Here is a 23,090-nt window from a genome sequence, read left to right on the forward strand (position 1 = left end):
GTGATTTTTCTCCCAAGTCCTCTAATTTGACTCCTTTCTTCTCCATCACCTGAAGTGGGATGACTTCAACTCAGAGGAGTGGATGATGCAGGCTGGGGCTGGTAGAGCAGCTCTTGTTCCTCGCACCCCATGTACTTGAGGATGACTTCGGCTGTGGTGGGGCCAACACGTGAACTGGGTTCTCTAGAATTTGCCTACACATGCAGATATTCATCAAACCCTCCTGGTGTGATCTGTGAAAACTGGGGAGGGGATGAGCCTTGTGTTTGCTCATCCCCGCCTTGTCTCCGTGCGTATAGTGCCTGCACGTAGGGGAGGGATGACCAGGCTGTGTGCCCTTGGCCAGAAGGAGAGACAGGCCTCTGCCTGCTGGAAGAGTTGGTGTCTACAGGATGGCATGAAGCTTGGAATCTCCCTGCCAGGAGGGGACAGGGAGGCAGGGAGAGGACTGGGGTCCCTGGCCATGACTGGGGTGGAAATGGCCACACCAAGGTCCCTCTGGGGAAGGTTTCTGCCACGATCCCTATGACAAACTTTTCTAGCAGGGTTTGCTGGGGATTTCTAAGTCTTTTAAAAAAATATCAAAAAATCTGTCTGTCTCTCTTCTCATGTTAAGGGCCAGAGTATTGGGCTAGGGAGACTGGAAATTTGGTATTTCTCTGGGACAGATGCAAAGCAATGAGGTCTTTCCTTTCCCACGGCTTTTGCTTGTGCTGTTGTTCCCTCCAGCACTTGTGAGGGGCAGGTCGCTATCTCAGACGAGTAGTAATTTTCTTTTTTTTTCCCTTTTCATATTATAAAATACAAACAAATGACAGAAAAGGTCAGGTGGTGGGAGGTGGGAGGGGGTTCAGCTGGCTCAGAGCTGTAGGGACCGTCGCTTCCTCCCAGAGATGTTACGGTGGTTGTAAGGTCGCATTTTCATTTCCACGAAGGGGATGGAGAACTCGTGGCCTTTCCAATGGTACCAGTTAATCCCCTGGCAGGAGGGAGAGAAAGGCACAGGGTAAAGAAAGACCCTAACATGAAACTAGTGTGGGGGAGGAAGGAAAAAAACATGACTGCTGTAGAGAAGCCAGAAGGAAGAACTTGCTCCAGCGGGAGCAAGAAACACTTCTGCTGCTCTGGCTTGATGTTTTTTTCCCACTGCTCAAAGGCTCCTGATCAAATTTTATGTATATGTATTTTTAAAATATAACTGAGCAAAGTAGATGACTATAGCAGCCAGCATGAGGCATGAACCATCACCCCCAATGGCTCGAAGCTGGTTCGCTTTGCTCCAGCTTGTGTTGGCTCACCCCAGCAGTACTCCTGACCCTGGTGAACCGACCATGCAGCCCCAGCCCTGGCTTGGGCTTGCTGTCGTGTTTGGTCATGCTGCTAGAAGAAACGCCCAAGGCTTTCAGCCCAGCTCTGCCCTTACCTGACTGTGCCGGGACTCTCCGTACTTGCCATTGAGGTTGGTGCGGTGGCAATTCTTATACCACCAGGCCCCTTTATAGGACATGGCACAGTTGGTCACAGCAACGTCGTTGTCCCTGTCCTTGGTGGAGAAGGGGCGGCCCTGGTGATAGGTGAGGGAGTCCCCTGTGGAAAAAGGCGCCGTTAGGAGTGATGGAGCCCGAGTCATCTGGTCCTTTCACAAGGAAATTAGGATATTCTGGTATATATGGTAGCCTGTCGATTAACAGCTCAAGCAGCTGAAGGTCTGGGAATAATGTTAACTGGAATTGCTCACAACTGGTTCATCTGAGGTCCTCTACTGTTGGTTTAGGATCAGTACAGACCGTAGCAAATCTTAGAGGCTGCTTGGGTTTGGCAGATAAAATACTGTATGGTTTTGGATCTGAATTTCAGTATTTCAGAAATGAATTAAACCCTGGATTTGGGCATCCCTGATTTCCTGAAGCCTGGATCTGCTACATAACTTCAGGATGCCTTCAGACTCCTTCCCTCCTGTTAGCCAAAGGGAACTTTTTCTCCGAGGCTTGCTAGAAAATCTCTGCAATGGACCATTTGGCGAGTCTTGGCTCTCTGCTCAGGGTGGAGCAGAGGCTCCTTGGTTGGATGGCTAGAAGAAGAGCTCGCATGGGGAAGGGGAGGCAATCATGTCTGCAGCACTGTTACTGGCATTTTTGGTAATAGGTTGGGTGCCTTGTGCCCTGGGACTTAAGGTCAGAGCAAGTCCTGTGTTGCATGTAACCAAGATCCCTGTCACTTCTCTTCCAGTGGCAACTACCAGATATTTGTATAAGAAAATTCCTGCATCTTGGATATGGTGTGGGGTTCCTTGCTAAACACCTAGTGGTGAAATTTTGTCTGGATCGTGGAGGCTTGCACTGGCGGTGGCTATCCCAGCTAAAGGGGCTGCAGCAGTACTCCTCTCCCCCTTCCTGGGGAAGAAACCCTCTGTGCCCTCTCTCCATCACCCGTTACCCACTGTTTTCTGGTGGGCAAAGCCTCGTGCCGCTGCATCAACTGAACAAGGAGGTGTGACAGTGTCCTTGCAAAACCGGACTGTGTTTGGCCTCTGCGTGAGGAAACGATGCGACGGATTTCAGATTTTTCCATAGCTGTGGGAGTGAGATAAATACACCCTCCAGCGTGGCATCAATAGTGAGCTGTGGTTATTGCCAAGTGAGATGACACCTCCGATGATTGACCTGGTTATTCGAACGGCAATGCTTCTGATATTAAATATCTAATCCCCAATGGAAAATTCCCTGTGTCCTTACTGGGATTTATCAGCCTGGTTTACATGATGGACTGCAGGAAGGCAGAAAGGGCTATGGGTTTATGTCTTGCTGCTCTAGACAGGTAAGCTTTGATGTTGGGATTTCCTTTACAATTTCAGAGCCACCCACCCCAGGAAGTCCCTATGACTCGCTAGCAATGAGGTTGTACCCGAAGTGCCATTGTAGTCCCCAATTCGCAGCTTGTACAGGCTCCGGGAGTCGCCAACGGAGAACTTGTCGTAGTAAGCATATGCTGCTTCCTGGCCGTCCCTCATGTCTATTCGCAACTCGTAGCGCCCTTGGGATGTAATCTTGTGGATGTTGTCCAAGCCTGGTGAGACAAGCAGTGAGACACCCCATGAGACGCGGTGCCTGGATCCGCTCTGTGAGCAAACAAAAATAGTTCTAGGCAAATGAAACGGCTGTGGGAAATGAGAGTGAGAAAAAGAACCAAAGAGCAACAGCACTTCTGGTTAAGTCTTTGTCTCTCCTGGCACTGATGGGATCTGAGCTCTCTGTCCCCACTCAAGCTTCACCTCTCTGTGGCTATGAGAGGTGGGTTCAAGGCCCAGGTTTGGCTTTCTTGCATGCTGCTGAAGCTGGGAGTGTTCAGCTGTGGAGCTCTGGTGCTTCTCATGTAGCTGTTAAGCTCCTGTACAAGCCAGAGTGTTTACACTTCAGGGCTGGCCTTGGCTCATGTTCAAGTTTTGGGGGAGCACACTCCATTTCAGAGTCATGCTGAGTCTCACACTCACCCCTTTCCTACCTTCTTTGGGCAACTGGCTTGCTGGCCAAGGCAAGGTGAAGTCCATGAGCTGTAAATGCCACCAAGGCAACCTGTAGTCATCCAAGGGAGGATGAAGGGTTTTGGTCCATGAAGACCTCCAGTGTACCCCCTTCTCTCCTAGGAGGAGCAGATTAGGGAGCTGCTGGCCTTCGTGATGTGCTTTTATGTGGTGTGCCCACGAGTGACTTTCTAACGTGCAGGGCAGGGAACAAACAACGGGAGGAAAACTGTCCAAGGCAGAGCAGAGAGGAGTGAGATGAAAGGCGAGGAGCCAGCAGCTGGCACGGATGGGCAGCACGGTGTATGGGGAGCTTGGGTTTGACGCACTGATGAAAGACAACCGGTTAAAGTCTTACCCAGCCAAAACTCATCCTCCAAGTTTCCGAAGCCAACCCGGTAATCTGCCCATTTCCGGAAGAAATCGGTCAGCCCATTCTGCCGCCTCTGGAAGACCTATGGTGGGGGAAGCCCAGGGGGAAAATCAGTGTGAAGGAGAAGAGGGACGGCCTTGCTGGGCTTTGGGGCACACAAAATAAAGGCAATACTTTGTCTTTCCATCACGCTTTTCAGGGGAGAAAATTGCAATACCATCTAGTTAGTGTTAACTGCAGCCATGCCGTTAATTCCTGTGCAGAAGGGGAAACTGAAGAGATGTTAGATCATGTCCAAGGCAAATCAATGTTATAATAGGAAGGAATGAGCCTTCAAGATTTCTGCTCTACCTGATATGTGGTGCCTCTGGTTTTCTAGCATGTGATTCTGCTTTTCGCTGGCTCTTTCTGTGATATCCAAGGGGATGCTCTGAGGCAGAGTGAGATGGGGGGGAAATTTCCTGGCTAAAATAACATCTGTGCTAGAAATCAGCATTTGAGGACCCGGTTTTTTTTTTTGGTTTTGACTATACATCTAGCGCAGTTTTGTGTAATGCGTGTAAGTAATACAAATCAAAGCAATAAAATCAAAGCACCAGAGCGTTATTTACTTAAGCAGTCAGTCCATCTACATCAAGACAAGCAATGTTTGTGCAATTCAAAAGCCAAACAGGCATTTGCCTCTAAAATGCTCCTGTACGGACTCAATCGGGGTGATGCCTGACACCCTCCTGCTGCAGGCAGTGTGAATCATTCCCCATGAAAGCTATTGGCCATTAATTTCATTTCTAGAACAATAAATCAGGTTCGTGCTCAGATTTTGCTCTCCAGAAGCACTGCAAACATGTCAAATAAATCAAAGGGCATTTCTCCAAGTGTAACTATTATTACTGGAGCGTGGGCTATTCCCTATGGCGTGGGAAATGAAGCGTGCAATATTAAGCCTGCTGTCGTTGCCGCGCAGTCTGGTGCTTGGCTTTGCTGGTAGGATGAGGATAGGTTACTTTGCGACGGGGACGACGCGTAGGACAACCGCCCGGCTACTCACAATCCAGCCGCCTCCGTCGGTGGTCATGTCGCAGTACACCTGCACCCGCTGGCTGAGGTCCCCGTTGATGGAGATGGTGTAGACGCCACTCAGCGTGTCTCCGTTCATCAGGTGCTGGGCGCAGTCCTGAGGGTTAGCAAAGACACGTCCGCCTGCAAAATTAAAAAAAGCAAAATTTAAGCAGAGGGACACCCTTTCCGCATGCCTCAGGCCCTGCTGGTTGCAATCCAGGAAGGGTCTAACTTCGCTTCTGCAACCTGAGTTATTCTGCAAGGCAGTGGGACTTTACATCTACCAACAACATCAGAGGATTTAATGGAAAAAAACGTGTGCATACATTAATTAATCTCCCATACATCCTATATTGGAAAGTTGCATGGTAACATCACTATGAATGATGAGGGATGTCAATTCTTGGACCATCTTTCTGCACCATGTCTGAAACCCTGGGGTTTAAGCTGTCACCGGCGTATTTAGACAGGTGTGAAAATACCAAAACCTGTTCTGCTCTCAGGATTGCCAGCTCCAAACAAGTTTTATGACTTTACTGATTCCAGGCAGATTCCTGATCCATGGCCTTGGAAATGGTGGTGAACTTAACGCGGGGCTGGTTGTCACTTGCAAACTGAGCAGGAATTAGGCTGTGCCAGATGCTAGAGACGGGCAGTGTGGGGCACGTGGCCATGCTTCCAGTGTCCTCTAATGAAGAAATGTCTCGTTTGGGGGTCAGAGCTTGAGAGTCTTAACTATGAGATCTCAGTAGTATCGGGGTCTGAACTCTGGGTTCAGAGCTGGTTCAGAGCTGGCGACGTGGATGTGCCTTTCGAGGGTGTCTCAGTTACGCGTTGAGAACGTGTGAAGGACGTGCTGTGCGCGTCCGTCGTAACCGCGTGATACCCTGTGGGACCAGGGTACCGACTTGTCTGTAATTTCCCGTTTGGGTGTATTCCCCTCAGCCTTGCAACCTGAAGACTCTGAGATTGTCGCTTTGTCCAAATGTTGAAGATCCCCTATTTTTTCCTGTCTCCGTGGTCTAGTGAGAGAGTGTTTGCATTTTATAGTATCCAACAATGAAAACTGCTTCAAAGACAACCACTTCAGGCTCCCCTGAGCTCTGCAGAGATTACTTGTTTCTTAATTTATATTCATATCTTTAAGAGCAAAGGAGACCTTGAAAGACGTTTCAAACCACTATAAATTATAAATACTGTATCTGTTTCTTCCTTTTGTCCCATCTGTATACAATTCCCCAAGAACCTTATGCAAACATGAAACAAAGAGGCTGAGCTATTAATATGTCAGAGGGAATAGAAGAACCCCGGGATGTGTACTGTGAGCAGAAGGAAGCAAAAGAATTTAAATTAAGCCTGGGTTGGTTTTTTTTCCGCCCCCTTTTCTTTTTTTGCCTCCTTAAAGACAAGTCCTTGTTATCTGCGAAGTGCCCTGATACCCTGCCAGAGTGGATTGAATCTCAGACCTCGATTCTTCGCTGAGGGATGCTGCCCGTGGATTGCATTGCCTCGATGTTTGTTCCTGGGTGCTTTTGTCTCATCGATATATGGGGTAAGTGGGGAGAAACCGGTTTGTTCCTGATGCCTGTCGTCATCTTAAAAGCAAATTAAACATGTTCGGATGCTGTATCAGCTGGCAATGGTGTCTCTAACACTGCCAAGGTCTGACATTTGTGTTTAATGGCAACGGTGCTCTCCTTGCCCGACGTGAGTGGGTTGCTGCTGCTTTGTCCCAGCTGAGAAGCCATCCCCATGCAGTTTTGTCCCTGACTCCCGAACAGCCTCATAGATTACACGTGTTTTTCCATCACCTGCCTGAACGGCACTGGCTTTTATTGCACTTGCCCATGTAAGAGGCAAGAATAGCAGGAAAGCCTGATCCATAGATGCATTAGAGAAAAGTCTTGTCTTTTTTTGTGGACGTAAATAGTTTCTATTATCTCTTAACAGCAGGTGAAGGGACCTTTGCATGTAACCATGATGGGGAAGTGTATCCATAGCGGATTCAAAGAAAACTCTTCTAATCGAACTGGCAGCGCAGATCGGAGGAATTTCGGTGGACATCATCTTCAGGCTCCTCGGTGCTTTTGGAGCCCAGGAGAAACGTAATTGGACTCAGCCCTGAACAAAATGCACTTTGTCTGTTAAGTGCCCTGGCCTAGTGAGGCTTCTCAAAGAGGGCGAGGAATAACATGCTTTGCACCTTTTCTAATGTGAATGGTTGCAAAGGGTGGTGGCAATGGTGACATTTTCATGCCAGCTTCATTCTTGCAAGTGTAAGCACTCCATCTGTAAGGGTTATGGTGGCTGTGGATGCCCACCGTTTGATTTGGAAAGGAAACCATTCCTGTTGCCTTAGTGAATCGTGACTTCTCTAGAATTAGCAGAGGAATAATGCAGTTGGATACAATAGGTGGGACCACAATGCTGCGGGCGTGCTGGCTCTGCTGTCTGTGACTCCACTGATGGTGGTGGAGATGAACCTGCTTAATCCTTGTGAGAGATCAGACCATGTCTACTGTGTGGAGAGACCAGATGGGTGTCTCCCCACTCACTCCAAGAGCATACCCGTTGATACATCTTGTTGACTTTTGTAGGTTTTTTCCCTCTATTTATGCATATGAGGAGGGATAAGGGAAAGGCAAAGGGCCCGGTAGATGGTTCCTGGTCTGAAGCATAGATCCCCTTGCCCTGGGCTGGACCTTGTGTTTGTACTCTAGGTCCTTCAGCCATTAACTCTTTGCAGCAGAGCAGCACTGTGTGTCGTGGAAATGAATGTACCTCTGTGTGGATCGTGGTGAAATGCTGCCTGAGGAGGGAAAACCCATAAAAGCAGTCCGTGTCTATCACCATGTTATGTGGGTTAAGCCCCGCCTGGCGGAGCAGACTGGTGCAAGTCCTCACCTGTGGTGAAGGTAGTGGAGATGAAGCCGCTCCGCATGGCATTTTGGGCAGCTTGCAGGCGCACGGTGTACTCTGTGGTCTCAGAAAGCCCCTCCAGGCGGATCCATGTGTCCTCGGCATCCACAATCAGCTCCTGTACATGGGTCCCAGAAGGAGGTAGACACCAAGAGCAACAGATGAGAAAAGCGATGGGGAGCCTAAAGAGTAAGTGAGGAGGGAAGGGAAGCCACAAACTACTGCAGCCCTTGGTGCCTGGCCGAGGAGCATTGCGTGGCTCCTTACAGCCCTGGACTAAGTCAGCGTGAGGTCAATGAATGTATTCAAACTTTTGGGATGGTTCGGGTGGGAGAAAGCTAGCTGGTTTGGACACAGGAGATTTAAATATTTGCAGTCTGTGTGCTCTATTTACCAGCTCTGTTGGGATCTGCGTGCCCTCAATACAGGGCACGACAGATTGCCCAAGCATTGCAAGGAGTAGAGCTGGACAAACCTGGTTATCAGCCAGTTTTGACTCTGTCGGTTCCTGTCACATTAATTTTTCTGGTCATCAGCCAATGCCACATAGCATTATATCGAACCCCTTCTGCAAAGCTATTATCCTTCAGCCGCTGCGAGCCAGTCACACCGGCAAAGGAAATGAGACTACTTGCGGTGATGTATTTCTGATAGCGTTTGTAGCAGCTCTTCCAGACAGGCAGATATGGACACACTCATTAAATAATCAAATATATTGTATTGCGGGATTAATTAGCTGTCTGTGCCTATCTTCCTTTTTGCAAGCAGGGCAGGTAGCATTTTTAGCATCTGCGTTCGTGGGATAATTTTCTCCTGCCTCAGCTTGCTTGTGTTTCACAAGTTGTGAATTTCCCCTGTTCCTCCAAACTTTCCAGGCATGCCCTCTTTTCCCAGACCTGCAGGTGTGCACAGAGATTTTGCCCTAGGCAATCTTTTCCTGCATTTTCCAATTGTTTATCTAAAGTATTGCTTATGCAGAAAGTAACATCTGCCCTTCTGGTCTCTCCCTGACCTGGTGAGCATCGTTCTTTTGCTTTGTTGGGTTTCTCCTGCTCATTTCTCCATGGTCATGTTATTCCTTGACTTAATGAGCCTCTTTCTATGTGAGGACCCACTCACCTTCCGGCTGCCATCAGTGGATCTGTAGGTCATGACATAGTTCTCGATCTCTCCCACAGGAGGCACCCAGGAGAGCAGGGCGCTCCGTCGAGTGACTTCGCTGGCGGTCAGATTTGTTGGAGGATCCAAAACTGCAAGGATGGATAGGGACCCAGGAAAGTGCAAGTTCTCACACACAACCACCCCAGCCGTGCTTCCCAACTCAGTGCACTGGGATTTGACCTTGCAACCCTGAGCTGCAGCCTGAAGTCCTTCCTCACCCTCAGTTTCCAGACCTCATCACCCATCCCCATCATTGAACAGAGCTCTGCCAACCCTCTAAAACTCCTCCTCTACCTGTGTGCTCTCTGAAGGGTAATGGCTGTGAAATTCATGTGCTATGAGGCCTGTCAAGCTTCTTGTAAGCAAAATGGGTTGTAGTGCTCTTCTGGACTATGGCCTTGGGCAAGAAAAATGACCTGGTTAAGAGTCTTCTTGGGAAACCACATCCAGAGGAAATCAAAGAAAGGGGTACATGGATGTTGAACAAGTGAAAATGATGGTTGATGCTGGTTGTGATTCAAATTCTGTTCTTGTGTTGTGCCCAGCACTGGTATTTGGGCGTCCTTTTGGCACATGGCTACTTCTACACCCATATGTCCGTGACAAGAGCTTTGGCTCAGCCTTGCTGGCTGCTTTTCCTGGGGTGGTTGCATGGCTAAGGGTGCGTAACAGGCAGTGGGGCAGGCGATTGTACGTACGAGTTGTAAAGTTGGTGCTGATGATCTGGCTGGTGAGAGGCCCATTGGTGGCATACATAGAGACTGTGTAGGTGGTAGTGGGCAGGAGGTTGGTCAGCTGGTACTCCTGGTTGACTCCATCCACAAGAATTGTTTCTCCTGCAACTGTAAGCCAAAAGAGACAGCTTAAGGTCGTTGCCCAAAATGTGTCTATGGGTATGACTTCATGATCAAAAGCACTTACACTCCTGAAAAACCATGAGCTATTGCGTGGCAGCTGAGCTGTACTGGTGGTGTTTGATCGGAAGGATGGTCTTGTTTTTCCCACAGTCCCTATATTTGCTTGATGTTTTCTTTCCCTTCGATAGTGGGTTTCATGGAGTTTGCCACGCATTGAGTTTCCGTGGGATGGGTACTTGCTTGCCCCTGGTGGGCCAGTTAGTAAAGCAGGGGGATCGCAGTCCCCTCCTGTAGGGACTGCCATGCTCTGAGGCTTGGTAAGGGGCACTGCCATGGGACCTGGATGGGAGGAGCTGCTGTCTGGGGATGGGGTACAGCCCTGCCACCCATCAGCTGCTGCCCTGCTGAAGCACGGGCTCCTTCCCTGCTCCCTCTGTGGAGGGCACCCGCTGAGCCCTGGGCTTTGGGATGGGGGAGAAGTGAAGGTGAGCTGAAATGGAGCCCCAGCAAAGCTTGTGGCAGAGGGGCGCAGGGTTTTGGCATACCTGCACGGCGGGTGAGGATGAGGACGTAGCTCTCCACCTCTGAGAGCGGCGGGTTCCACTGCAGCAGCGCCTCCGTGGGGGTGACGTTGGTGGCTGTGACCCCCAAGGGGGCATCCATGGCTGCATGGGGGACAGATTCGGAGAGTCAGAGGCATTAAGAGACTGGGCTGTGAACTGGAAGGGCTTCTTGTGACCCCTTGCTCGGGGTTCTGCCTTGCTGCCCGGGCGCACGTGCCTGCAGAGGAGTTGTTGCTGCCCTAACTGGAGAGCAGAAATGTCATAGCTGGGGCTACTCTGCTACCTGGGCTGCCCTTCCACTGTTTTTCTGATGCACAGCCTGGGATGTTAGGTTGGGGTTTTTTTTAGGTTTTGAGGAGTCTGGGAATAGCAGAGGGTTTTATTCCTGCAGCAGATGCTGTTTGTGTCAGGGCTTCCCCAGGGATTATTCCTGGAATTCTGTACTCCCTTTAGGAAATGTTGTCATGGTTGCCCAACATCGTATGTCTGGCCTCCCCATGCCTGGTACACAGATTTATCACTCCCTGCCAGGACCACCCATGCCTATATGGGAAAAGCTTTGCTAGACATGCTTCAGAAGCCCACGGTGGGCCCTTGTGAGCCTTGCTCATCACCTTGAGCTTGCATCAGGCTGGCGTGAGGTTCAGCTTTCTCTCAGCTGCCTGATTGCTACTGCAAGCAGGGGCTGGCACTGTTTGATGGCTACCTGCCTGCCAGGAGCTCCTTCCCACCTGTATACACAGTGATGGAGGCCACCTCGCTCTCCTCCCGGCCCCGCACGCTCTTCATCCCAATCTCGTACTGGGTGGCGGGCTGCAGGTGGTGGAGGGTGTACTCGGTGGCATCGCTGGTGATGGTGGTGCTGTCTGTCTTCCCTGCGGGGACAGAGCCAAGAGCTTTGGCATCATGGCTGGCCCTGTCCCTGGGGTACAGGAGGTGCTCGGGAGGGGAGGGCAATGCCACAAGCCCTCTCCAGGGCTGATACTGGGGGTAACTGGGCTTTGTGCCTGCGGGTACATGCACACCTGCATGCCCATCGCTCTGCTGGAGCAACCTTTTCAGCATCGTCGGTGAAACTGGGGCTAAGGGAGATGAGCCAGGGGAGGCAGGTGGGGGAGGTGGGATTTCAGGATCGGGCCCTGAATTAACTGTCCCCAGGGAGGGCATGCTGCAGGGCGTCACTCCCTGCACCCCTCTGTGTCTATCTGGCCCTTGGCTACAGTGGCCCTTGGCCATCCTCATCCCAGACACCCCGTCCTCCATCCCTGCAGCCTCTTGGTCCATGCCAGCTATCGGTGGCTTTCCCTGGGGCACTGGGATGCTGCCTGGGGTGAGGATGACCTGAAGGCTTGCTTGCACCCGCAGATGGAGGGAGAGTTGGCAGCTGTGAGCTCCGGGCGCAACCAAGAGCGGTCTGACCCATTACCTTCAGCGGCACGGTAGGACATTCTATAGCTGTCGAAGGCAGCGATGGGAGGGCTCCAGTAGACGATCATGGACTCCTGGGTGACATTGCCCACTCTGAGGCCCTTTGGCGCATCAATCCCTGGTGAGATGGAGCAGAAAACGAAGCTGTGGGAGGCAGGTCCGCTCCCCGTCCCCACGCCTGCCCTCCCGGCTGGGTCCCGTGCCCAGCATGGGGGGTCCATGGTACCTGTCGTGATGGAGCCCACGACAGGCTCGGAGCTGACGGCACCGTGCACAGCCACCAGCGATACCAAGTACTCGGTGGATGGCTGCAAGCCCGTCAGGCTGGTGTGCCTTCGGGTGCCATCAAGCGTGAGCTGCTGTGCCTCCTCCTCGTCCCGGGGGCTGTAGGTGAGGACGAGGCGGTCTGCTGGTGGGGATGGATCACTCCACGTGACGTTCACGCTAGAGGATGTCAGCTGGGAGAAGTGGAGCTGCGTGATGGGCCGGACCCCTGCAAGATGGAGAGGGGAGATGTAACACTGACCATCTGCAGATCCCGGCCTCCACGTTGTTCCCAGCGCTTGTATGGGAAACACCCAACAGAGGTGCCAAAACTGCAGCTCTGGGCTCTCCATTGATCTGCAGCCGTGCTGGGATTGAGGGGCAGAACTGGGAGAAGAAAATGGTGCTTTTCTTAGCTCTGCCTGCAAACACACTCCAACCCAGACCCATATGGTGGGTGATGCGGCTGTCCCCTACAGACGGTATGTGCTGTCTGGCTTTCTCAACTGCAGGCTTTTCACCCAGAGGTGTTTGTTAGGTCCCTCAAGGCTTGGGGTTCCTTCCTATGGACATGCAGACCACCCTGACCAGAGAGGACAGCTGTTCCCCCAACACCGCCTCTTCTTTATTGGAGCCTCAGTGTGCTCAGTGCTGCTGGCCAGGGGGATGGGATCCCCATGCTGGTAGGGCTATCCTCCTCCTGAGGTCCACAGATGTCCTCCCACGAGGATGGATTGCCCAGCTCTTATCCCCATCACTGTCTCAAGAGTTTCGGCGCTGGGGACGTGGTGGGCTGGCAGAGGTACCAGTGTGGGGTAGTGATCTGTGCCCTTGGCCCCATCCCAACCTCTCTTTCTCTACCTGTGAAGGCATCCACGGTGGCCTCCAGGCTCTGCTGACGTCCCCTTTCGGCAATGATGGAGATGGTGTACTCCGTCCCAGGCTCCAGCTCAGAGAGAGTGAGCTGCGACTTGTCCTGGGGCACTGTCACTTCGGAGGCCATCCCCGAGGCGGGGGTGAAGGTGATGCGGTAGTGGTCAATGGGACCTGTGGCTTTGGTCCAGGTTAGCGAGATGGACGTCTCTGTGGAAGCCGTCACCAGGAGGTCCCGGGGACTGTCAAGCTCTGTGGGAGAGGGTTGGTGCAGACCTTTGTCTCCATGCACGGGTTGTTACATGGGGGTGCCTGAGCCATAAGAGCTCACAAGCCGTGCTTGGAGCATGGAACGGGGCCAAACTCACCGGTCCTGGCATTCATGGTTGCTGGCACGCTCTGCTGGCTGTCCATCACGGCCGAAATCCCGATGCCGTACTCTGTCCCTGGCACCAGATCTGCCAGGGGGTGCAAAGGACATGAAGGGGCGTGAGAGCAGTGCCTGGCTGGGTGGCCTTGGGGTGCAACCCCACCCCCCCCCGTGCTGGGGACAGGGCGGGACCCTCCTGAGCATCCCCGGGGTGACCAGCCCTCCCACAGGTCAGCGGTTCCTCCGTGCATTGGGGAAGAGCTGAGCCTCTTTAGAAATCCCTATGGATGCCTTTGGACAGGGAATTCGGATTATTCTAGCTCAGAAATAAGCAATTTTTAAAAGTTGTTGCTGAGGTCTGCTGTAATTGCTGGCATCAAGACAGAAATTGTATGTGTGTGAGCTGAGATGGGAATGATAAAGTAGCTATATTTGTTTCCAAAGTGATTCAACATCAAATATTGTCACAGAGCTGGTGTCTCGAAGAGAAATAAATTGTGCAGAGTAAATGAAATGCACATTAATTAGGAAAGGTGCAGTCTTTCTGGGAACCGAATCAAGAGCTGCTCCTTGAGGTGGACGTATCCTACGGTGCCTCTCTCAAGGGACATGGGAATCGAGCTCGTCCAGCTCCTTTCTCGCACACCTACTGCTGATCACTGTTTCATCTCCGTGGGACGTCTCCTACCTCTGCCTGTCACTTCTGCTTGGCTGCTGATGGCTTTATTCCCCTCCTCCCTGAGCTTCCTGGTCTTTCCCACGGGGTTAGAGAAAGCCAAAAACCCTCCAGCCCTGCTTCACCCTGCCTTGCCCAGGGCAGCATCCCCTGAAGCCACCAAAACCTTCCCCAAGAGGCCAGGAGGGAGGGAAACCCCCATCTCCTGCTCCTCTCCTCTTGCTATGGTGCAGTCTTGGTGCCGGGGGGGAGATGGACCCCCTTCACCCCTGCCCAATAACTGTTGGAAGTATCCTGGAAAGGAAGAGAAGAGGCTGGGAGAAACGGGGAGGAGAAGGAAGAAATGAGAAGGAGCATATAAAACGATGCCTTTTCCCTCCCAGCTCTTCTGGGTAGAGCAATATTATGGATCTTTCCGTGCAAATGCTGATTTTGAAGAGAGACATGTGGGGCAGGGCAAGGCTTGCTGTGTTTTTAAGCTTAAATCTTTGATAAGCTCTGCTTAGCGCCGTTCCTCACTGCTTTTCCTGCAGGCAGGTGAAGGCAGCTGGAGGAGTCGCTGGTTGCATTTACACCATGGATCCCACCAAGTCCTGGGTGGCTGGAAACCCACCTCAATGGTCTTGGCACCACGTGCAACAAGACCTTGGAGGACAGGGCAATCACGTGCGTAACGGAGCTATGGGAGAGGCTCGTGCACCATCCACACTATGGCTATCCTGGCTTTTTTTTTGCCAGCAGAATGTTTTTTAGGTTATTTTCTGCTATAATTAGTTTTGGGGTTTTTTTTAATTGTTTGTTTATTACATAGCACCCTGGGAGCTAGAGGAAATGTGCTTAAGTGATGATGGAGGCACTATATAAAAATCGCTCACCGAGTCAACTAAAGCCTCTGTATCTCTGGAGCTTGCTCTGCGGGGGGTTTTTTGTAGCTCTGCCTGAGTCTGGCAGCAGCCAGGCAGTGCTGGTGCTGACAGGTAGAGACTTGGCAGCTTGCTTTATTTTTACTGAGAGAAAAAGAGAGCCTTCACGCTGTCTCTTTCTCCGAGGCAAGCTCAAGGCTCTGCCATGGGTGTCATTGCAGTTTAGGTCACTGCAGTAGTGTTGCACCTCTGCTCCAGGGAGAAGGATTTGGCCCATTTTAATGCTCCTTCTCACCTAGAAAGGCAGGAAATACCTAGAGGAAAGCCAGCAGGGGACCAGCGTTAGGTCTCTGATCCCTTGCTGTCCCCCTCCATCTCATCCCACTTCTCCACCCGCGTCCTCATCACAAATGCAGCAGAAACTAGCCTTAACTTTTCTTTTTTCCGCATACCACATTTTTCAAGATAACTGCTCGAATTGCTTTCCTGCCCTCCAGCCTTTCTCGTGACTCGGTGCTGCTGTGCCTGTAACTTGGCTTTCGACTTTCCCTGTTCCTATAGGTCCATATGGCAGAGATGCCTGAGCCCTCTTTGGGCTTGGGGAGGTCCCAGCAGGGCAAAGAGAGTCAATGTGGCAGAACCCAGTGTCCTGCCATACCGAAGAGCTTCAAGCTGAATGAGTGATCCTTTTTATGTGTGTAAGTCTTTCCTTTGCTCCAAAAAATGCCACTGGAGCCGCAAATCCAGCAGGCAAGAGGTTGTAGTTGAAAAAAAGGAAACCACGGTGCTCGTGGTGTTGCTGCAAAGGGTGTTTGGGACTTTCCTGGCAGTGGGAGGTGGGGGGTGTTTGCAGCCCCCGGTGGGTCCCCCTGTGCTGGCCCAAATAATGTAACGCTTGAGGGACCTGCTCAAAAACAGCATCCCTGGATTTAGGTCTGCTTTGTGCCCCGTTTGGTAAAAGGCAACGAACTCGGGCAGCCTGGATCCCCATCGCTGCCTACGGGGCATCGGCACCTGCGGCTCCTTCCCGGCAAGGGAAAAAAAGAAGGGTGAAATAATATTTTCCGCTCTTTTCCTCTGAAAGGCCTTCCTCTCCCCGTTTCTCACGTTGCTCATTGCTAGCTCTGTTTGGGACCTGGACAGACCCTTGCCAGAGGTGCATTGTTTGGAGGTGCATCGCTTGGAGGGGCATCACTCGGCTCGTGGATAAGCAAATCCAGACCCACAGAGGGGAAAATGAGCTTCATCCCAAGGAAAACCTTCTCTCCAGTAACTAGTAAACTCCAAAACAGCCTCAGATGTGTGCCAGCATGAGGGCAACCGAGCATCAATGGTGATGTGGGCTCTCCATTGCTCTACCTGCTTGCGAGGAGGAGGAGGAGGAAGGGGAGGAAGGGTGCGTGGGTGCATGCGTACCTGCGAGGGTGGCCCGGGTGGTGGGACCGGTGTCCCGCGGCACCAGGACTTCGTGGTAGTGCTCCCCAGCCAGGGTGCTGTAGACCACCCTGTAGCTGTGCGCCTCGGCCTCGCTGTTGTCCCAGGCGAGCTCGAGGCTGGCGGGGGTCCGCGAGCCCACCCGCAGGTTCTTGGGGGCATCGATCTCTGCGCGACACAAGGGAGAGAGGCTCCGTCTCACCGCCGGGCACCGGGAACGCAGCCCGCAGCCTTGGCAGGGCTGAACGGCGGCGGGGGGTACCCGGGCATGGTGTCCGTGAGGTCCCACGTGCTGTCCCTCCTTCCTGGGGCATGTCCCTGCAGGAAAGGCTGGGGCATCTGCCCTCACCTCCTCACTCAGCACAGACCTGGAGATGCCACCCACGAGACCGGCACGGGTGCTGGGGCATTCACCGCATCCCTCAGTAAGTCGCTTCGGGAGATAATCGCGTGTTATTTGAAAAAGAAAAGCATTTTCCCCCTGTATTGGAGTAAGGAAAACTGAGGCAGCACGCGTAAGAGGTCAAGGGCTCTGTAGCAGTCACGCGTGGGCTTGAACTGCTCTTAGAAGACCTTGAGCACCTTCTCAGGCTCATTCACGCTCGGGTGTTGCCCAGAGGGTTTATTAGTGCTGCTGGGGCCGTGCACTGAATCTGCTCTGGTTTGCATGACAAACTTCTCCGGTGAGCGACGGGTTGGTGCCGGGCAGGGGCTGGGCGGCAGCAGATTGGGGGTAATTACGACTCCTTGATGGATCTGGGCTTAGGGGGGAATTTCTTATGTTGCCTTTTAGAAATAAAGCAAGGAAGGACAACGCAGCAAATCAGCCAGGGTGAACATCTCGTCTGAAATATCTTTAAAGATATATGCACACACAATTCACACACCACAGTTGTTGTAATAGGAGCCTAGCATCCACCAGTAACGTACGTGACAGGTAATTTATATACCATGAACCAGCGCTGAAATACGTGCTCTACCTCCTCCTTCATGGCCCCCTAAATTAAACCTGTTAGCTATCTGCAGGCTTAACATTAATTAAAGTTTTACCGACTGGTTAGGGTATTCAGAAAAGATACAGGATAAGGTAACCACGTTTCTGACCGGGCTGCTTTCAGCTGCTCGACTGCCGATTGCTTGGGCAGTGCATCTGCCTCGGCTCTCGACGCCGAATGGGAAGTGAGCATCGTCTTAAATTCAGACCCGTGCTTGCTGTTCACGTGCTTTTGTGAATCGCACGTTGATCCCCGGGTGCTATTAAAGGTATAAACCGCCGGGTTTTAAAGTTTTAGTCGTGGGCTCAAGCTAAGCTGTGGGTCTGAACAGGCGTTGAAGGTGGTGGGGACGTGTCTCGCAGGCAGCAGCGGGTTCAGCCTTGATGCTGCAGCAGGACGTGGCCAAGGTGGGCTTTGCTCATCTAAATGCAGGTTTTTGAGTCATCTGCCTGGTTGCTGGCATCTGGGGTCACCTGGGCTGTCCTGGGGACCACGTGAGCATCCCCGTGGGGCACGGGGCATGGTGGAGACCCATTGCACTGGAGGTTTAGAGACTAAACAGAAACGTAGGCACTAGTGGAGGGGGATCAGAGGGTGCTTTGGGATGTGCATGTGTGTTTTAGGGTGAACTGAATCGTTTCCTCTGCCTTGCTCTGCACCAGGACCATGATGGGATGTGAGACACCTGCATTCAGGCATCGTCATTGGGACCTGCATCTTAACCATCGTGTTTTCATTGCGCTGCTTCCTCCCGGTACACCGTATTAAACCCCGCTTCACTCGTGCCGGGGGAAAGCCAGGTACCACTAAATCCCAGGTGCAAAAACCCCTTGGTTCGGCTCCGGATACGCAAAACCCCATGCTCGTGCGGGGCAGCCCATCTGCAGATCGCAGCAAGCCCTCTGCCCGTGCTTGCTGGAGGCTTAAGAATTCATGCCTGTTCTCCCAGCAAAGCCAGCTTAGCTACCTGTGGTGAACTGGGCGAGGGCTGGCCGGCTCTCGTTGGCACCCCGGAGGGCGCTGACGGCGAGGCGGTAGCGGGCGCCGGGGCGCAGGGCCTGCAGGGAGTACTGGCTGAGGGGGGGCTGCAGGCGGAAGGTGGTCCTCCCCCCCTCCCCGTCCGCCAGCCCGTACTTCAGCAGGATGGTGTCCACCTTGGCGCGCGGCGGCATCCACTCCACGAAGGCCACCGTGTCGGAGACGTCCCGCACCAGGATCTGCGTCGGGCCGTCGATGACTGCGGAGGAGGTGGGGGAATGGGCACCTGTTATTTTGGGAGAGTTGGATGGGGAAAGGTGGCAGCTTTGGGGACACAAATCTTCAGGGATGCTACAGCTCGAGCTTCAGAGTGGCCTGAACTAGCAGGTGGGGACAAGGCAGAGAGGTGGCATGGGCAAGAGACATGACCCCTGCCCCAAGGTACTCAGGGGGTTTGGTCCTGGTGGGTTCCCAGTCCCTTGTCTCAGTCTCCTGGCTCTTTCCTGAACCCGCTCCACTTCACCGATGTCTCTCCTGAGCTGTGGACACCAGAGCAGGACCCAACAGCTCTCCCGTTGATGCCCATTACAGCTATAAAGCAACTCATGCCCTTCTCTTGAGCTGGTTATTGGCAATAATTCCTCCCTGGCTTTTTCAGGTGGCATCTCCCAAGATAAAACCTCCTACGTCTAACTGCAGTCCACTTTCTTTGCTCCTAGATAACTGCTTGTTCTTCACAATGCATTGAAAAACATATGGTTTTCCGTTGTGCTTAGCTCTTCAAGCCATTCAAACTGCTTTTATCGATGATCTCCTTCCACTCAATTTACTCTTTTCTGAGCCTTTCCGTCACTGGCAAAATTTACCAGCAACAATATTATGTCTTTTGAAAGGCGTTGACAATGCCTTAAATAACATGGGGCCAAGGACTGATCCAAGCATCGAGAACTGAGGAACATCTCTAGAAATGTTCGTGCTTCAGTGTCGGCTCCTGGTTTGTCATTAAGCTGAGGGATCAGCTCATAAAGCTGTGGATGTCTTAGCAGTGGGGAGAGAAGAGATAATGCAAGTGCTCTATGCAACTTCACAACTAGCTGGGTGTGGGGCTTCGGTGGGTGTCCACCAAACCCTCTCAGATAAAGGGGTTTTAGCTAAATTCATACCTGGGCTCTAGTGGGAGACCATTTTTGACATTTCTGCTTTCTTTTGCAGAGAATTGGGCCCTTCCCTCCTCTGCATCCCCCAACACTCGACCTCTGGAAATCGCAGGCTCAAGCCTGGGTGGTGGATTCTTTGAGTCCAGCAGGACCTAACCACTGCACAGATGGACGGACAGGCCATCGGTCCTGTGGCACGGTAGTGTTGACGCATGGAGGGAGCCTGCTGGGCAGTCTGTTTTATCACTTACATGATCACAAGGTGGGTGAAAAAACCCACGCTGGTTCTGTAATTCAGGCTACGCTGCATGCAAGTACATCTAACATGCTGTAGATACTCAAAAATGACACTATATAATAAGGACGTGCTGAATGCTGCACCCAAGGGTGGGAGGCCCTGGGGGAGATGTGTGTGGGCAGGGGTGGGAAGACCCAGGGAGGGTTAGAAAAAGATATATGGGGGAATTTGGAGCAGTGGGGTGAGGTCTGGGGTTGAAACAGCAATGGAGAAGGGAGGACAGGGTATTTAGGTAGGAGCTGGGTGCCCAACTTGGCCCGGACCAAGTCATGCTTATCCAAACCCTGAACCTCCAACTACCTCCTGTTGTCCAGCCACCCAGGTGATGCTGGGGAGCATCAAGTTCTACTTAGCTTTCAGCATGAAACCATGCCTTTGCTGCTTGACCCTGGCACAAGGTGTTGAGGCAGAACGAGGATGATGGGGGCAAAGCTATGGGGGTCTCGTAGAGGAAGGCAGACACACCAGCACGGGGACACCTTCACAGAGCAGAGAGTTGGGAGACCACCACTCCATCTGCGCTTCCCTGCAAAGGTCAGCCACTGAGTCTGAAGTACCACCCTCTCTTTTAATATTTTGCTGACTTCCTAGGGAAGGGAAGATCTGGGCTTTGACCAGGAGATGTCTCTGTTAAGCCGCGTCGAGCTGAGCGCAGAGGCAACGCAGGAGGAGAGGACTGTGCCAAGGAAGCTCAGACCTGCAGTAAGCTGCTGCTGGTGGAGGGACCCTCCCTTTGCTTTCACCGTTGCCTCAGATTAGCAGCCTGGAGAGAGCATCACCTCGTTATAACCCTCTGGCAGCTATCGAAATGCTGTTTCCGTTTGCAACAGCTTGGGTGGAGGTAGATGGTCTGCCTGGCTGCCGACGCAGACTGCAGCAGATCAGGTGTGGAGAGCCTCTTCTCCCCAGTGAGCTCTGCCCATCGCCACGTCTCCTTCGGCGAGGAGAAGACCCAGTTGAATTTCCTCTAGCCTACGGGATGGGCCAGTGACCGGCCGAATAAACTGGTTAGGAGGGGACGTGCTGTTGCTCCTGGCTCCCTGTCCTGCTGCCTGATTTGCCTGAGCTGGTGGGAGTAGAGGGCATTTAGTGTCACAAAGGCAGGTGGGAGTTTTAATTTGCTATATATGAGTCGGCAGTACATTTATAAAGATGTTTCTGGGGGGACATCCAGCCTCTGGAATTAGCGGAGAAGAGGAATCTATCCAGCTATACAATAAAAGCGGATCTAAGCCTTTGCTCCAAAGTCCATTAACCTCACCACGGATTCTGTGCTCGCATCAGTTCGGGAGGGAGAGGGACAAGATACTGCATGAAGAAGCCGTTGCTGCGATGCACATGTAGCTTGGGCAGCTAGTTTTATCCCTGCCCATGCAGTGCCAAGCCACGCTCGCTGCTGGGACCTTATTTTGGGGACCAAGCCCTGGGCGCTGCCATGCTGCCCGGGCTCACTCACGGGTTGAGACGCTGTCGGAGGCGGGAGGGCTCCTGGCTTGTTCCTTCAGGGCCACCACGGTGACGGTGTACTCTTCCCCCGGCTTCAGCCCCGTCTGGTTGAAGGTGGTGACAGTGCTGGGGAGCTGGGCGATCACGCCGCCCTCGTTATTCTGTTGAGGAGTGGAAATAACCATTAGAAACAACAACAACAACAACAACAAAGGTGGTTTTGGGGGACTGATGCATGGAGGGGAGGTGCCCCTGCATCGTTTCCTTCCATGGCCAGCCCTGCACCCCCAAAATCGCATCCTCGCCCTGGCCCATCCCACCATGGAGGTGCAGAAACCCAGGGTGAAGTCACCCACCAAGCATGGAGCACCCATGTTGTTGGGCTGAGAAATCCTCCCCCAGCCCTTCTTTTCCCCCGCTCCACTTCTGTATTTTGCCATCTGTGCGTCTGCTCTTCTCCAGAAGAGAAAAGATGCTAAACCCAAAGCCTGGGATGGGCTCCTTTTCCCTGCTCTTCAGGTGCCAGGAGCCTTCTGTTCTTCTTGTGTAGGCATGAAATGGTAAGGTCTTTATTTTGTCGTCCCCTGCTTTTTAAGTACCTTTATTAAACTCGTTATACTTTTTGCTCTGAAAAACTGTAAGGCTTTAAGCAACTGCAAATGTCACCTTTCCTGCCAGTATTTGGACAAAGGATCTTTTCTTGCCGCTGTCTTCACTAATAACACGCTAAACAAATCTTTGCACATACCTCTCAATTCATATTCATCTCGTTTCTCATTAAACAGGAAATCTTCCATTTTAGCCATAAATTGCCAGCTTACCTTTTCTAATTTTCTTTTCTAAATCTGCCTTTGCTTCATCCTTCCCCCCCTCCCTCCCCCAGCGCACGCAGCAGACGGGCAATCTGGGGACGACTGAAGGAGGGTTGCTCTGGGCAGGGCGCGAGCATCCTCGCGGGGACGCCGAGGACCAAATTAGCATCCCCTTGCCCGGTTTTCAGGAAGGCAGAGCGAGCTCGATTTTGGTCGTAGAGGTTATTTGTGATGCTGGTGTTACAACTCTGTGGGTTGTTTTTTTTCTTCTGTAGAGGCTTCTTGGACTAGGTTTTGGGTTTATTTTATTTATATGATGGTTTAGCATTTGCCCGAGCGAGCGTGGCTTCCAGGCAGCGAAGGAGACAGCACCCTCGCCTTATTTTAGGAGTAAAGCTGGTGATGGAGAATTGAGAGAGTCCAATTTTGGCAGCGGACGGGCAGGAATACGACTGCGTCTTTGTGGCACAGGTCCATGAGCTTGTGAGGACTTCAAAGCCCTGTGAGCTGCATCCCTTCCCCGCCCCAAAAACCTGCAGCCGGGAAGAGCCATCCTTTTGTGCTTTACCTCTTCCTTCAAATCCGCAAACGTTTCTGCATGGTTTTAGGTTTTATGCTTAAAAACAGAAATGGAGCCAACAGTTTGTATTTGTCAGGGAGAAAAACTTATCGCTGATGACCCTGTGGGAGAAGTTTGCTTCTATTCTGGCAATTCCTCACCCCAAAATGGATATATCCCCATTTTTCTCCTTCAGGGGGATGCTGTTGAGCTTAATTCCTGAGTATCAGTGAAATGTTTGAAAGAGCTACTTTTTGCTACCAAAAGCTCTTCCCTGGCATTGCCTTGTCATTTCGGGTTTTATCCTGATGGTGAATGAAAATTACCCCCGGGGTTTATACCTACAGTAGCTGAACTTTGACCTCCAACACAATTCGTCTATGGGTGCGCCCAAAATTGCACCCAGATCCTTGCAGCCTTTTTGGAAGTGAGGGAACGAGTTATTTGAGCAATCGGGTCCTTGCTTCGTGCCGTGTAATGATACT

The 23,090-nt window shown here is 52.1% G+C and overlaps 1 protein-coding gene across 2 annotated transcripts in view; it reads right to left on the reverse strand.

The window, feature by feature from the left end:
* Nucleotides 1-627: 627 nt before the first annotated feature.
* Nucleotides 628-23,090, reverse strand: part of TNR (tenascin R) — a gene marked incomplete at its 5' end in the record, with an annotated part of 28,838 nt that continues 6,375 nt past the window's right edge. Inside the window, 17 exons of one of the 2 annotated variants that reach the window (XM_082003247.1) lie at nt 628-979; nt 1,424-1,587; nt 2,905-3,066; nt 3,879-3,975; nt 4,942-5,093; nt 7,857-7,989; nt 8,991-9,121; nt 9,731-9,874; nt 10,441-10,554; nt 11,184-11,327; nt 11,879-11,998; nt 12,107-12,373; nt 13,006-13,269; nt 13,386-13,475; nt 16,343-16,528; nt 18,323-18,592; nt 21,245-21,395. In XM_082003247.1, coding sequence (XP_081859373.1) covers nt 860-979; nt 1,424-1,587; nt 2,905-3,066; nt 3,879-3,975; nt 4,942-5,093; nt 7,857-7,989; nt 8,991-9,121; nt 9,731-9,874; nt 10,441-10,554; nt 11,184-11,327; nt 11,879-11,998; nt 12,107-12,373; nt 13,006-13,269; nt 13,386-13,475; nt 16,343-16,528; nt 18,323-18,592; nt 21,245-21,395 — 2,709 coding nt within the window. In that variant the 3' untranslated portion in view covers nt 628-859. Of the gene's footprint in view, nt 980-1,423; nt 1,588-2,904; nt 3,067-3,878; nt 3,976-4,941; nt 5,094-7,856; nt 7,990-8,990; nt 9,122-9,730; nt 9,875-10,434; nt 10,555-11,183; nt 11,328-11,878; nt 11,999-12,106; nt 12,374-13,005; nt 13,270-13,385; nt 13,476-16,342; nt 16,529-18,322; nt 18,593-21,244; nt 21,396-23,090 lie in introns of both variants that reach the window. The other variant, XM_082003246.1, reaches the window with a different exon arrangement.

The sequence above is a fragment of the Phaethon aethereus genome (assembly GCF_964289735.1).
Source record: "Phaethon aethereus genome assembly, chromosome: 8".
Classification (NCBI taxonomy): domain Eukaryota; kingdom Metazoa; phylum Chordata; class Aves; order Phaethontiformes; family Phaethontidae; genus Phaethon; species Phaethon aethereus.